The 15,675-nt window shown below is 32.4% G+C and overlaps 3 protein-coding genes across 3 annotated transcripts in view; 2 read left to right on the forward strand and 1 right to left on the reverse strand.

Annotated features, from left to right (window-relative positions):
- LOC111000562 (nucleoporin 88) overlaps positions 1-4,629 on the forward strand; it is a 110,094-nt gene extending 105,465 nt beyond the window's left edge. The window contains exons 11-15 of the mRNA XM_045631009.1: positions 1,678-1,815; positions 2,480-2,568; positions 2,750-2,906; positions 3,887-3,975; positions 4,483-4,629. Coding sequence (XP_045486965.1) covers positions 1,678-1,815; positions 2,480-2,568; positions 2,750-2,906; positions 3,887-3,975; positions 4,483-4,549 — 540 coding nt within the window. The 3' untranslated portion in view covers positions 4,550-4,629. The remainder of the gene's footprint in view (positions 1-1,677; positions 1,816-2,479; positions 2,569-2,749; positions 2,907-3,886; positions 3,976-4,482) is intronic.
- Positions 4,630-5,142: 513 nt separating this feature from the next.
- On the reverse strand, positions 5,143-15,079 carry LOC111000273 (sarcoplasmic calcium-binding protein). The gene is made up of 6 exons (XM_022269660.2): positions 14,874-15,079; positions 10,887-11,084; positions 9,958-10,119; positions 9,311-9,451; positions 8,946-9,065; positions 5,143-5,404 (listed from the first exon to the last, which is right to left on the reverse strand). The coding sequence occupies exons 1-6, from the start codon at positions 14,970-14,972 to the stop codon at positions 5,294-5,296; spliced, it is 831 nt and encodes a 276-aa protein (XP_022125352.2). The 5' UTR covers positions 14,973-15,079; the 3' UTR covers positions 5,143-5,293.
- Positions 5,683-8,445, forward strand: LOC111000272. The gene is made up of 4 exons (XM_022269658.2): positions 5,683-5,833; positions 6,102-6,222; positions 6,651-7,679; positions 7,913-8,445. Exons 2-4 carry the CDS (start codon positions 6,109-6,111, stop codon positions 8,027-8,029), a joined length of 1,260 nt encoding a protein of 419 aa, XP_022125350.2. The 5' UTR covers positions 5,683-5,833; positions 6,102-6,108; the 3' UTR covers positions 8,030-8,445.
- Positions 15,080-15,675: the final 596 nt, after the last annotated feature.

The raw sequence follows: 15,675 nt of genomic DNA on the forward strand, positions 1-15,675 counted from the left end.
TTAAATGCGTAACAATATTCTTGGACCTTAAAAAGGCATTTGATACCGTTTCCGTTCCCATTCTTCTGCGCAGGCTGGAAGCCATAGGAATTCGTGATACAGCTCTCTCCCTTTTTAGAAGTTATCTACAAGGTCGAAAACAACAAGTTAAAATTAATAATTTGATAAGTGAAGAAGAAACCGTGGAATATGGCGTCCCGCAGGGAAGCGTGCTTGGCCCGACATTGTTCCTGATATATATAAATGACCTTTGTAATATTCGGAGCAATGGCGGACGGATCTACTCATACGCGGATGATACCGCGATTGTGTACACGGGAGCGACTTGGATGGCTGTGAAATCCGCAGCTGAACTAGGTCTGGCTGAAGTAGCTGGCTGGCTTAATACCAACTTACTTTCACTTAATGTTAATAAAACAAATTTTATATGTTTTACTGCGAATCAAAGATCTCAGCCGGGTTACGACTTTGGAGTTAGGATTCATAGGTGTGGTGATCCGATTGCCCAGAATTGTAGCTGTCAGACCATAGAACGTGTCAACTCTACCAAATATCTTGGAGTTACAGTGGACCAAAGGTTATCATGGCACTTACACATCGAAACAATTATGGCCCGGGTTAGAAAACTTATTTGGATATTTAAAAACTTACGCTACGTCATGCCCGCGTCATTGCTTAATAAAGTTTATCTAGCCCTGGCTCAATCTATTATAATATACTGCATTCCCGTATGGGGAGGAGCAACTAAAACTAAGTTTTTAGATTTAGAGAGATCTCAAAGGGCCCTTGTTAAAGTAATGAACTACAAACCATATAGATACTCTACCGATGACCTTTACAGAAATAGTGGCTTATTGAGCGTTAGAAAATTATACATTTTGCATATCACCCTACGTATGCACAAAACACTACCATTTAGTCCAGGTAAACTAAAGAAGAGACGTAAAGATATTGTAGCATACGCCCCACGCGTGCACACAGTTTCTGCTCAACGTCAATATACTACACAGGCTGCCTACATCTATAATAAACTGAATCAGAAATTAAATATATATCCGATGTTATTATATAATTGTAAGAATACCGTAACTGGGTGGTTGAAAACTATCACATATGAAGAAACAGAATTAATTTTGACGAGAATCAGATAAACACACACACACACACACACACACACACACACGCACGCACGCACACACACACACACACAAACACACAAACACACACACACACACACACAAACACACATGCACGCACTCACACGCACGCACGCAAAGACCGTGCGTTATTATTTGTTTAATTTAGTTAGTTTTTAATTCAAAAATAAATAAATAGAAAAATAATATATTTTGTAACTAAGTTTGTCAAGTCATATTTCAGTTGTTTTGGTCCAAACATTGTAATCTATAATTTAAGGGAAGTTGCGAGGTTGCTCCATCACAAGTATTATTTAACTTACTGGGGCTACCTCAATTTTACATGTATGTTAATGTTTGTGATTCAATAAAATACTTTTTTTTTTTTTTTTTTTTTTTCTCTCTCTCTCTCTCTCTCTCTCTCTCTCAATGGGTCTCAATCGCTCTCTCCCTTTCGTAGACAAAAACGCTGCACATGTACGTGACGTCATCCGTCATATAAAGAAGTTTCACTTGAAAAATGATTAATTTGTATTCGCAGATGCTAACAGAGGTGACAGTGAAGCTTCGGGAGCAGTACATCTTGCGTCAGAGCAGAGCCAATTCGGCCCTGGTCAGCAAGATCAACGCGCTGCGCTCTCTGCAGACGCAGCAGGTCGCCTGGAAGGAGGACTTGCAGGTGGGTTTAAATTAAAAAAAAAATACTACGAATATCTTAAGCGTGTATTAACTGAATATGCTGTGTGTGTGTGTGTGTGTGTGTGTGTGTGTAGGAGAAATATCGTCACTGCGTCGTCATTAGCGGGTTAACTGGGCGTCATGTGATTCCTTTTAACATAACAAATAACACTATATGGACCGGGCTGCCCACTGAAGTATTTCCGAAACATTTGGACTTAGGGTCCATCGAGCGTACTCATTCTTAAAAGGCCGGCAACGTACTCGCGAGCCCTCTGGCATTGAGAGTGTCCATGGGCGGCGGTATCACATAACATCAGGTGAGCCTCCTGCCCGTTTGCTATAAAAAAAAAATAAAGCCTTTATTGCTGTATTTATATATTAGGTACATAAAATGCCGGTTGATTTTATTATACAGCTTGGCCTTAGACATAGGCCTCGTATAAGGACAAATCTCTCAAATCTTAATTATTAACGAAAATCGACAGCCAATGAAAAAAATACGTTTATTATGGACCATAAGATATCCTCACCGGCAATGAAGACAGAGGGTGTAGGCCGACAAAAAAAGCCGGCGTAAAAAACACTCGGTACTCTTTAAAAAAAAAGCTTGATCAGAACATTTGGCATATATTGTATGTTAATCTTTTATTATATAATTACAGAAAGACATTCAAGACGTCGAACTGGAGACTGCCCTTCTGATAGAGAAGAGGAATTTGGCTGAGAAGAAGCAAGAAGATATTAAATTTAGGTAAATGAATGCAACTCCTATGTGTCACTGAAATATTTTTACCCCCCCCCCCCCCCCCTTCCGCTTACCTATTGACTATTTCTAGGAAGAAATTCTGTCTGCCAGCCAGATTAAAAATACCTGTGAAAGTACTACTTTACATATTAACAGCAATTGCATTATCGTAATAAATAAATTTCAGATGTTCCTCGGTAATTCGAGCACTAAGCTCGTCCACTATCAAGAGTCCAGCCGAACAGGAGATGATGCGACAGTTGGAGACATACAAACAAAAATCCTCACATTTGCAGACGCAAACACGAAGCCTCAGAGAACATGTTGACAAACATATACAACGGGTGAGTTTTGCTGCAGAGGTTCAATCCATATTTGTGTTGCAGAAGCGGGCTGTTCCGGGGTATTTGTTGTATTTCCCCGAGGGAGTCGGTACGGAATAGATTTAAGGAACTAAATATTATGACATTATCCGGTCAATATATACTTGAAGCTTTGTTGTATGTACAAAAAAACTTAAATGATTTTAAAACAAATGGTGACTTTCACCAGTATAATACGCGTAATAGAACTAATTTGAGTGTGCGACCAACCAGGCTCAAGAAGACAAACCACTCTTTATATGGAAATTGTATTCGTTTTTACAACAAACTCCCAAGCGAAATTAGAGAACTGTCACAAAAGCCCTTGTTAAAAGTAAATTAATTAATAAAGTCTTTTATAAATGTGACGAATACCTAAATGATCCTAATCCTTGGGATTGATTTGCTCCAGTTCAAACAATTTGTATTAAAAACTTGGCGATTGAAAAGAGTGGCGGAAAGTTTCTTGCCAGTTCTTCTTACCCGCTCTACGCCCTTGACTTGCGAACTGGTACTAAATTTTAATTTACAATTAATTTAATTTGTTTTCCTTGACGTTCATAAGTGTACATGTTTACCTAAATGAATAAAGATATTATGACTATGACTATGACTACAATCATATGAATCAATCAATTCACTCGTTCATTCGTTCTCACACTCATATATATTTACTTTAATAACGACCACACTACCCGCATACCTCGCTGTAATGACATCATAGTTACTAACTGCATAAAAAATTCAAGTAATCTTTAAGGCACTTCGAGTCTCGCAATAGGTATTATATATTTTTGGAAACAGCTCTTTATCCATAGAGATAGAATTTTAATCGCACACATAGACAGAAAATCCATTGGTGCACAGCCGGGGATCGTACAAGGGATGAGAGGCTACCAGGCCAACACTGCTCTAAGCTTTATTAGTATAGTATTTAATATACATATTTGAATTACTCATAGATTAAAGAGTGGGAAGAAGAATACAAGAAGAAAGATATCGCATTGGGCAAGTCACATAGCGACACCATCTCATCCATACTTCAACAACAGTGAGTATTATGATATATGTTTTTTAGAAGAGGGTAGTTGCAAAAAAGTTCTGATGATTGTTCATTCATAGTATGAATAGTAAAAGTTTACTAACCAACTAATAGTATTTTTTAAAGTTATTCGACTTTCGTAATTATTTTAGGAGAGGGTAGTTGCAAAAATGTTCTCATGATTGGTCATTCATAGTATGGATAGTAAAAGTACTAACCAACTAATAGTATTTTTTTTAATTTATTCGACTTAGGTAATTATTTAGAAGAGGGTAGTTGCAAAAAATTCTAATCAAATGATTCATTCTATATTGATATATTATGTAGTTAGAAGTTAACTTACCAACTGATATTATTTTTTTGTTATTAAAGTTAACCTACTTTGTTCATTATTTTAGAAGAGGGTAGTTGCAAATTCTAATCAAACGATTAATTGTTTATGTAGTTTGAAGTTTACTAACCTTTTGAAATATATGTTTAAGAATATGTGATATGATCGCTTTTTTCTCGTTTCAGAACAAATCAAGTAGCATCTCTTATTGAAGAAACAAAACTATTGAAGGATCAGCTCGGTGTTGTTTGATGTTATATTTATTGAATATTGAGTGTAATTTGTTAATTTTGTATGTAAAATAAATGTTTGAATTTTGTAATTGTTGTAATGAATGAATAAAGATGAAAATGGTGTATTATTTAAATGTCCTAACGAAAATAATAAAAACACATTATTCTTGTAAAAGTTTTTTATTTTTATCACAGAATATCGTGGCAGGTAAGCCTCCTGCTTGCCTGCCTCCTGTAACATAAAAAAAATATACCTGTATTTTACGGCTTATCCTAAATAAGGCGTTGCTACAGCGCAGCAGTGTACTGCGTTTATACTAAGCCGTTCAAGTATTACGTAAGCAGGTTTACTGCAATTGATCCCCCCCCCCTTGCTCTTGTAAGCAAAAGTAAGCAAAGCTCTAAAAAATAATTGTACACAGATATAGGAACTGTGCGGGTAAAAGTAAATAATTACTGTTAACCTAAAAAAATTAAATTAAAAGATTTTCTTATATCTTTTAATTTAATTTTTTTCGGTTGTTAGGTTGTAAACAAAGTTATTAGTTAAGTTATTAGTATAAGTTATTATTAATTAATAGAAGGTAGTTAAATAAAATACAATTTTTGTTTTATACTTTATTGATTCACATTTTGTATCAGTCAAACAATTATTATTGTATAACTCTTAATTTTATTTAATATTGTCAGTATTACGTACAACACTTGACAAAGGAGTAAAAACTTAATCTAAAGCCTCTTTTAAATTTTATGAATAATAAACTTAAACATCGATCAAAGGCCCCCAAAACATTTTTGAGACACGACTCTCGTCGTCAGTATAAAAGAAGTCTTTTCCAAGATTCACAAATTCTTTCAGTGACAGTTTTCCATCCTGAAACAAATATTTCAAGTTAAATTAATATTTATCCAGATACCATGTAGCAATATGTACACGTAATCTTCATAAAATAATGCTAAAATAAGAAACTTCTCGCTGTATCTAGCCTACATTTGTAACATTTCTAAGAACGGTCTACGTATTTATAAGTCTAAGTAAAATGTCATAATATGAATTTTGAGAGTTGAGTTGACTGTCAGTGTCAGAACGTGGCCACTCATGACTCGATAACTGGATGTCAATTGTCAGATATTATAAACAAAACTATTTTCAGACCAGCGATTTGAGGGAATTTTAAAAGTTATTGTAAATAAAAAAAACTTTAAGTAATAAATATTTACCATTGAAATAGTGTTAATATACATAACTAAATTAGGTTTATTGTACTTGAGGTGCTAAAAACGCGTACTGCGTACTAAAGTTGTAAGTATTTTAAACGTACATATATGATAAGATATCTAATAATTAATTATGTTTGAATTGCGTTCAATATATAACTTGTTTAAAAGAATTTTATTACATTACAACACGTAATTTCACCAATGCTAATAAGATCTTTTTAAATCGCTTTTTTCGAAGTATTTCAATTCTTATTTAAAAAAAATACTGAACTTTTTTGACTGAATTTTAGTTCGATGAAAAATTTGTTATTTCTATTAATTATTCTAATTAAATATTTTAATAATTTCAGTGTAGCCATGGCAACAGAAAACAAAACTTTGACACAATTATCAGTATTGTTAACTAATCAAGAAGTTAATAAAGCACTATCAAAATGGTTTAAGGAACCCACAGAGTTTACTCATTGGGAGGTAATTATTTCTAATAATGTTGGTTAAACATTTAAATTTAATGATAATCAAACATCCATTATCATTTAAAAGTTTTTATTATTTGTATAAAATGGGATTATTGTATATATATGCATTATCAGCAGCAAACAATATAAAAAGGGCCTAAGGTGTATAAAATTACCAGAAAACGAGAAAATTTTAATAACTAAAAGGCCTTTTTCAAAGGACAAGCTGTAAATAAATAACTGTTTGCTGATATATCAGAAGTATTGCTAGATAAGAAGTATTGACAGATAGGGAGTACATATTATATAACATTAGATAAATGCACTTTATATTTAGTGTGTAAGCTTTAGCTTAATTTAATTTTAAATTTTATTTGATTTATCATATTGGCTAATTTTCATTTGATTCCACTTTGTGACAAGTATAAATAATGTTTTTAGCATGTCGGAGAAATGGGAAAAGGTGATTCATATCTAAGTGATGTATATAGGATCAAAATACATGGAAAGTCAGGTGGCAACTCAAGACATCTGCAACTTATTGTTAAGACAATCCCAAAAAATATATGCAGACGACTAACATTCCGTTCTCATGACTTCTTCAGAAATGAAATTAATTTTTACCTGAATGTATTACCAGTTTTACTAAAATTCCAGTCTAATAAACAAATGACTGAACCATATGAAAATTACACAAATGTATTTCTAGCACTCACAGATGGAACACATGATGTTATCTGTCTAGAAGATGTATCTTTGCAGAATTATGGGAACCCAACACGACAAGAAGGCATTGATTATGAGCATTGCCAATTAACAGTTCAAGTGCTTGCTAAATTCCATGCACTGTCTTTTGCCATGCGTGATCAAAAACCTGAAGAATTTGCTAAACTGAGTAATGTATTACCTGAGAACTATTATGATCCTACATATTGGGATTGGTATGAAAAATTCTGGAAGCGTCTTTGCATTACAGCTATAGATGCAGTTGAGAGGGAATATCCAAACACTGTTTATGTTGACAAAATTAAAGAATTTGCTATACCAGAGCGATATCTAGATATGATTCAAGCCGTACAAGATAAAACAAATGGTGTCATATCACAAGGCGACTGCTGGACAGTTAATTTCTTGTATAAATATGAAAATAAACAACCAATTGATGCGAAAATGATAGATTTTCAACTAGCAAGGTGCGCCAGCCCAGTTTTGGACCTATCATTTGCTATATACGCCTGCACTGACCAAAATTTAAGGGAAAAACACTATGATGCCTTATTAAAAGATTATTATGATGTATTATCAAAGCAAATAAGTGAAATGGGAAGTGACCCAAAGAAAGTCTATCCTTGGAGCACATTTATGGAAGAAGTAAAGAAGTATTCATATTTTGGACTGGCATTTAGTTTTGAGTCCACACCATTTATAATTCTGGCACCTGAAGATGCTTTCAAAATGGATGATATCACGGTAAATATTCTTTAATTTATCAAACTAATTTAAAAATAATATAGCAAGAAATGATCTTTGCTAGCTTAAACCCAGTCAAACTTTCATAAATTATGTAATTATTTGAATTAAACATATAATTTTTTTCTTGTTAATCTAAATAAATTGATTTTACCAGTTAAGATTTGCAATTTAAATAATGTAGAAACTAACTCCAAAAAAAACATCATACCTAATTCTTTATATTAAAACAGGGTGATGAGAAAAGGAACATTGAAGAATTTTGGCCCGTTACTCCAATAAAGACAAAGGCAGGTAGACTGAGAGAAGCTAACAACATTGTTCACTGCGTTGATAAAGGTTTTATATAATTGCTATGTTCCTAAAGATAGGTATTATTTATGTACTACATATGATGTACTACAAATGATGTATTAATAAATATTAGTATGGGTCAATGTATATTATAGCTATAGGGTTAGTATAATAATGGTCCAGTTTTATTTATAATTATATAATATTTCAAATATGACAACATGATGTTTATCAGTATGTATGTTATGTGTTTTTTATAAAATTAACCATTATAAAAAAATAGTTGCTGCTGATTAATTATTAATTTTTAATTACTTTGACACATTATGTTTATAAATTATGCTCTATTACAAACTAAACATGACAATTCTTTACCATAGTATAAAAATACACTAAAATGACATTGACAATTGTGATTATAGGACTAAGTTTAATAGGAAATATTGGCCATTTGTAAGGTATTTTTTTTTTATATATTATCTTTTTTATATTTGTTTTTAAAAAATAGTATATGAAAAATATTAAATAGCCATAAAATAAACCTGTATGTTTTATTGTTAGTAAATAAAATATAATTTAAATTAATAAATTTTTTTTAACAGTTCAATAGCTGGAGAGTTCTAAAACTTATCTGACAATTAACAAATCACCCTAATACCATGAAGGGAAAGTACCTGAGATATCGTAGATAGAGTGTTTTATTGAAAGAAGACATGTTGTTAAAAGTTAATAATTCTGCATTTAAAAGATTTTCCCTTCATGTTCCATGCCTATACTTGATGGCTTACTAATAAAGAAAAACCCTTTATGTGGTTTTCCTTCGTTTTCAATCCATAGATACTACCTTTCATTAACATTAACTATATTTTTTCAAAAATATTTTTTTTGCTATTAGTCGTAGGTTCCTTTCGAATTCAATTTATACAATTTGTATAATTAATCAATTATCATTTATATAAATTAGATACATACCCCATTAGTATCAATCACAGCGAAGGCGACGGCCGCATGTTCATTGCTCAGGCCAAGACATTGGAAGAACAATTTGAACTCGTGTACAGATATGTACCCAGATCGATCTTTGTCGACCGCCTATAAGAATAAAATCAAACATTTCTGAGTCGATTAAACGTCATAAGTCTCTGGAATTCTGTTTCACATTCCACCATGTTCGTAGCCTACTTGAACTTCTGTTTATGAGTTATAACACTTAAATATATATAAAAAGTGTGCCACCTTCAAGATGCTGGTTACCTATCACACATACGTATATATAAACAGATACTAGAACTGTTTGTTTTGTTTGCTTAGTAAAAAACATATCAACATTTTCTTGCCTTAAAAAGATAGGGCAACCACCGATGTGCGCGCTTCTTGAGCGTTTTGTCGTTGAGAACGTGATGCATATCTTCTAAATACTGCTCCACAGTAACATAGTTGTAGGGGTCTATTGCTCCCCATTGCTCCTCCCACGTCAACTGTCGATGAAAATAAAATTAATTCTGACATTGTACTTTTAATATAATCCGTTTTGTTTTAATTTAAACAATAATACCAGTACAATAATTAAATTTTCTAACGAATCATATAGATGTTTAATTATTGTTGTTTTGTGCCAATTTTAACGAAAAGACAAAACATTAGTTCTTACTTTTTTTTAAACTTGCGAACTTGTAGTAAATGTAAATTCAGAATTAATTTAACATATTTTCTGATATTCATAAGTGTACTTGTTTACCTATATGAATAAAATTATTTTGACTATACATATAATATGAACATAAACTTATTTTAAGTAAAAGAGTTTCTTTATTATTTATTAACACATTTTTACATTACAATATAAAAATTGAACATAATTAAATGAAAAGGAGGACAACTGGCGGCCTTATCGTTTTCAAGCGATTTCTTCCAGGCAACCACTATGCGTGTTCCCACAAAAGAATTACCGTGATATAATAATCTAGCCATAAATTAATCGAACCTTGATTATATCTGTGAATTCCTTCGCCTGCTTATCATCCAAGTGACCGAGCGACTTGAATCGCTCGGAAAAGAGAAGGAAGTCATTGCATGAGATGAGTCCGTCTTTGTCTACGTCTAGAATGTTGTGGACTGTACGCATCTTGCGGCGCCAAAATTCCGACTGCAACAGAAAATTATTTCAATTAAGAACACAGTAAACCGTTTCAAAATTCGTATTTTTTTTCCAAAATAATATCAAGTTCTTTCCAATTTTGTAATAAGAGTTACTATGAAAATTTTAAGAATAAATTTATAGAAACAGCGACGTATCAAATGTAAATAAAATAATTTGCACATATGCGTCGCTATTCAAGTAAAGGGTTATTTAGTAAGTAGTTGGAAATGAGATGCGCCATTTTGAAATTTAAGTGTGGGCATTCTTTGGCGCATTCTCAAACATGCCTTGAAAGTTTGTTGACACCTAAACCCAATAACATATCTCAATCCATTTTTGACCGACTGAGATAGTAATCTTAATCCAAAAGCAAATAATTAATTGCCATCTATCGATACAAGCTATTCATGGTAGGTCGGATCTCTATAATATGTGGATGGACCTCTGTATGAAAAGATAGTTCAACCAATTGTGCCAATATCCTATCTTAAGATTTTAAATAATTAAATAGCTATATGATATGTTTTAAAAATACAAAGTTATATTTTAATATTATTTGTACGGTTTTATTTACTTCATTTGTTTTTTATTGATTATCAAATATACGTCGCCTAAAATATTGGAGGAAAATATTGAAGGATGGAGGATTGCTTGGTTATTGGGATGCAGATTTGAGAGATTCGAGATCGTGATTGTGTTAATTATTGGGTTCGGGTGTAAGTAAGTATCAAGACGATCGCTTGTTATATAATTTATTTTAATGAGTTAATTACCCTATCGAATCCCTTGCACTCAGTATCGGAGTCTGAGTCGCTATCGCTATCCTGTTTCCTTCTATCCTCTTCAGGTCTGCCATGTTGCTTGCTGTAGCTTCGAAGACCTCTTATACGCTCAGCATCAAGGTCCTTCGCGTCGTGGAATGTTTGTAAGTAGCACACCGTTCCATTGCAGGTGGCTTGAGTGTGAAGTTGCTGTGGGCGAGAATGAAAAAATATATACAAACATACTTACTTTTGTTTGTGTTTTTGTAAACATTTACAGGCTTGACCAGGCATGAAGGACCTATTTATTATTAATTGCCAGTTTATATTTAATAATGTTTCTATAGACATTGAGAAATCTGCAGTTTTGTGCCACTTTAAACTGATATATGTAATACGTATCTATAAGTTTTTATAATTATGAATGAACCTTTGGTTGTGCTCTTTTGGCTATCTAATCACTATACAACCCTCTGTGGGTCTTAGCCTTCTCAAGAACACTTCGCTATCGCAATCTATCCCTTGGAACCCGAACCCGTTTTGAGGTTCTTAACAACTCCCTTCCACCAACCAACCCAGCCTCGGTCTACCATGTTTTGCTCCTACCACTGGGTTGTAAGTTCAATGAAGACTTTGGGATTCTGTCGCTTGCCATTCGGTGCACATGGATGCACAAGCCAAACTTGAGTCTGATGCACTTTATGATTTGGACAATGTTTATTTATGAACATTTAATAAGAAAGACACCTACCTAACCAACTAGTGCCAAGGTTGTGTATTAAAAAGTCGATCTACTCCTAACGCTGTTATGAAATGATTTCCTCATACCATAATCGTAAATATTACAAAACTGTGTTACGGCTTTAATATGAGATATTTAAATAATCCGACAGACATACATGTATAATATCTGATTTTAAAATGTTTTTTTTTATTATTGACCTGTTTGACAGCTATTAGAAAAATATTTGTCGTGTTATACGATAACTTTAGAAAAAAAAACTTTACAACATTCTTAACTATTTTTAAATTATACTCTCCCACGCGTCGATAAATTGTCCATGCGGTTCTAATCATAGAGTTCTTGCGACCTATAGTTATATACTCCTTTTCATGGAATAAACAGATAAAATTTGGTGTAAATAAATACATTTTACTTTTGAACTTTTCGATTTCTATATAAGTACTATTTTTCTAGTGACACATGAGGGCTGTTCAATTATTACACATTGTCTATGCTTAAAAACGAAATGAAATTTCGAGGATGTAAACCCATGTGTGAATTAATAAACAAATGAACAATAATAACGATGCATTATTTTAGATATGTAAAGTCAGAACCTAATAATTATATACTAAATAATATTGTGTCGCAGGGTTATTTACACTTACTTGTTGCACCGAAGGCCGTAGGGTTCTTGCATAACGCGGTCAATAACCTTATTAGACATAAGCGTGGATGTAACCCAAGCCTATTACGAAATATTAACTACAATTTTCGACTTCAGAAAGTTCTAAATTAAAATGACATACTGTTTGTATGAAAGATTTATAACTAAAAAATTAAACACTTAATTTAAATCTAATACATATTATCATATTTATCATATTTATTATAATAAAGCCTTTATTGTTGTTTAACTTACTTATACTAGTATATTAAAAAAAGCACTAAAAAATAAATACGTATAAATAATCGTGAAGGCGGTCGATTCTTGTTGTATAGTTTGTCCTTGGACATAGGCCCTCCAAAAGCATCCACTCCTCTCTTTTTCCAACCCTCTGCAGCCAGCTGCTCTTCGCACATCATCCTCCCATCTTTTATTTGCCTTCCTCATTTTATTTTATTTCTGTCATAGCGTAGAATTCCGTAACTTTCTTCCATTTATCTTTATCTTCTCTCATGATATGTCCTGTCCATTTCCATTTCAATCTTTTACTAGAACTAACAGCATTTCTAAACTTTGTCATGTCCCATGTTTCTATGGGATCCAGTTTTACTCTATCTTTTAATATTAGACCTAGAACACTCATTCTGATACTATTCTGACCTTCTCTTAGTTTGTTTTCTTATTTATCAGTGAGTGACCAAATCTGATATGCGTATATAAGGCACGATAATTTACAGACATCAAATACTTTTCTCTTGTAGAACATTTTCAAGTTTCTTTTTTTCATTATTTCTGACAGTGAACAGTACTTATCTATTATCATATTTATTATGATTACTAGGTTAAGAATATTGTTAATACTTGCGTGTCATTAAATATATTATAATTTACGATAAGGTCAGTTAAGTAATATAAATTAAAAATGTCCTAGAAGTGTCATATTGTGATTTTACATTATATTCAGTCAAACTATATAGATTAACATATAACTAAATGCGATGTATCGCAACCAATTCATTCAATTTAAAATCTGTGTAGAGACAGATCGACCTGAATTTTGCAAATTATCCTCCAACATTTTAAATTGGTGACAATTTGGGGTCGTGATTTGCAGATTCATCCATCCTGTTGCTACGCAATAGTTTCCTAAGAAACGGTTTATCACCATGGTATATGAATTAAACTATAGATAATTGTCGGCCCTCCGACCTTCGTATTTAAAATTGTGCGTCAAAACAAATCCATTGATTCTACACTCGTATTTGAACGCAAGGTCATTTGAAGTAAATAAACAAAAACATACAGTTAATGTACCGACTTCATTTCTGTTGTTCCGGAAATTTAATATTGTATATCATGAATCGATAAATTGTACGGTAGAGACAAATGAGTTGTTCCTTCGGGACGTCTGTCATCATCGTATTTACTTTTATTATGCGATATTTATATCTCCCTGGAGTCTTAACCAAGAAGGCAATCTAATTTACTATATGCTTGACTAACTACTAGCTCACAATACGCAAGCTATCCTAGAGTCGAGCTTTTACTATAGCTGTGTAAGCAATTGATTCGCAAAATTATGCCAATACAAACTATGTGCAGTTCAATAATGCATAATAATATTAGTTATCATTTTAAATTAAGGTGTTACATGCGAAACAATAATGCGCATAATTGATTTCGGCTTGAAATACTTTGAAATAAACCTTGCCTATGAATAAAAATGGGTCATCTACATAAGACAAATAATAATTGTTGTACTATTAATTATTATTTATTACAATAGATAATATTTTAAAACTCATTTTGTTTATTTATTTACTTGTTTAACCCCTTTTTTAACTAAACATATTTACAAACAAAATATCTTTGCCACAATACTACTTAAAGTATGAACAGTAGAAACTACTTTACTGTGCATACAAAATTCATAATAACCCTGATAAGAGGTTATCGGCGAAAAAAAATTAAATGTCGATGGCCAAAGGTCAATAACCTGTATTCTTAATACGTCCTTATTTGTCCTATTTGGCCTGATTTATAAAAACCTAGAGATTTAAGTTCGGTAAAACGAAACTTATGATGTAATTACCACATTCACGAATCTCTAAGACAGCGCCAGATGAAGCTTTTATTGTGTTTAAAAAAATATATATCTAAACAATTTGAGTAAAATACACATATAAACATTTAACAGCACTTATTGTTTGTTTAAAAAACATAGACACAATAGGTCTTGAAGAAAGTCCGATAAGGAAGCTAACCTTGAAACTAAAAATATATTTAACCCTACGCATCTTTTTGCTTCAAGCACAAGGCTAAATATAGGGCTGCTGCGATTTCATACAATGTTTATTTACTATGTATTTACTAACGAACTCTACAGTTCTAGGTACAACACGACAATCTTTCATATGCATTAAAATCAATTTAGAATGCTTAAGAAGAATTATTCGTTTTTGGTTCGTTTCAATACTTTAAAGTACAATAATATGTTATTTTCTAAGCTACTTAAGTTTTGATAGAAAAGTAATTTCTTACAAACTCTAGGCTCTAGCAATGCACATAAAAAAATGATAATCATAGACATTAGACATAGGTCATTTACCTTGCTACGACTTGATGCACTTGTGGTTAACACAGCAGCAGCTCGTTCCAAATTTGAAATTCCAATTCTAAACCCAAGTCTTGATATGAGTACAGCCATTGCAACAAAAAACACTGTTAAATAAGATAAAATATAACACGCGTAAGTACCGGCACCCTCTTCGCACTAGAGTTGTTGCACGTTTGAAAATCGAATGTGCAGTCAAGTAGTTTTATTTAATAGACCTTTGCGCGAGAGGGACGGGTACACTTCGGGTATCCATGCGCATGGGCAGATACTATATGCATACCCGTAGACATGGTTATAAGTAGCAGGTAGAGCGTGTAATATTTTGCTAGAAGTTCTTTCTATAACGTCGCGCTTGTATATAGAATATATGTATCTTTACTTACCACGTTGTTGTACCGATGTATGATATTTTTTTTATATATTAGGTAGTTACATAATTGAATCCTTCTGAAGTCCTTTACAATGCGACGCCTTTTTTAAATATTAAGTACGTTTTAAAAATAGATTTTTAATGTTAGTTTAAAAATCAAGCATACTAATAATTTTCATCTAAAATAATTACGAAGCAAACATAAACCCAATAGGTATATACAAGCCCGATAAAAAAAATATCTTTAAAATAATAAATAAATGTTCTGTTCAAAGCCGTGACAGGCCGCTAGTATTATATAATATAATAGGCAACTGCATTTTATAATCACTATGACATCGTAAAAAAACCAGAACAAAGGCAATTCTCATTTTAATATTGTATCAGGGTTGCACTCCCCCAAAGCTTGAAAAAAACCTGTCT

Source organism: Pieris rapae, chromosome 14, assembly GCF_905147795.1.
Source record: "Pieris rapae chromosome 14, ilPieRapa1.1, whole genome shotgun sequence".
NCBI classification, from domain to species: Eukaryota; Metazoa; Arthropoda; class Insecta; order Lepidoptera; family Pieridae; genus Pieris; species Pieris rapae.

What these genes read in the sequence shown, in the direction of transcription:
- LOC111000272 (XM_022269658.2), top strand. Translation starts at nt 6,109, where the DNA reads ATGGCAACAGAAAACAAAACTTTGACACAATTATCAGTATTGTTAACT. An exon ending in CAGAGTTTACTCATTGGGAG is followed by an intron (nt 6,223 to 6,650) that starts GTAATTATTTCT and finishes TAATGTTTTTAG; the next exon opens with CATGTCGGAGAAATGGGAAA. An exon ending in TCAAAATGGATGATATCACG is followed by an intron (nt 7,680 to 7,912) that starts GTAAATATTCTT and finishes ATATTAAAACAG; the next exon opens with GGTGATGAGAAAAGGAACAT.
- LOC111000273 (XM_022269660.2), bottom strand. Translation starts at nt 14,972, where the DNA reads ATGGCTGTACTCATATCAAGACTTGGGTTTAGAATTGGAATTTCAAAT. An exon ending in AGTGCAAGGGATTCGATAGG is followed by an intron (nt 10,120 to 10,886) that starts GTAATTAACTCA and finishes TTTCTGTTGCAG; the next exon opens with TCGGAATTTTGGCGCCGCAA. An exon ending in CTGTGATTGATACTAATGGG is followed by an intron (nt 5,405 to 8,945) that starts GTATGTATCTAA and finishes TATTTGTTTCAG; the next exon opens with GATGGAAAACTGTCACTGAA.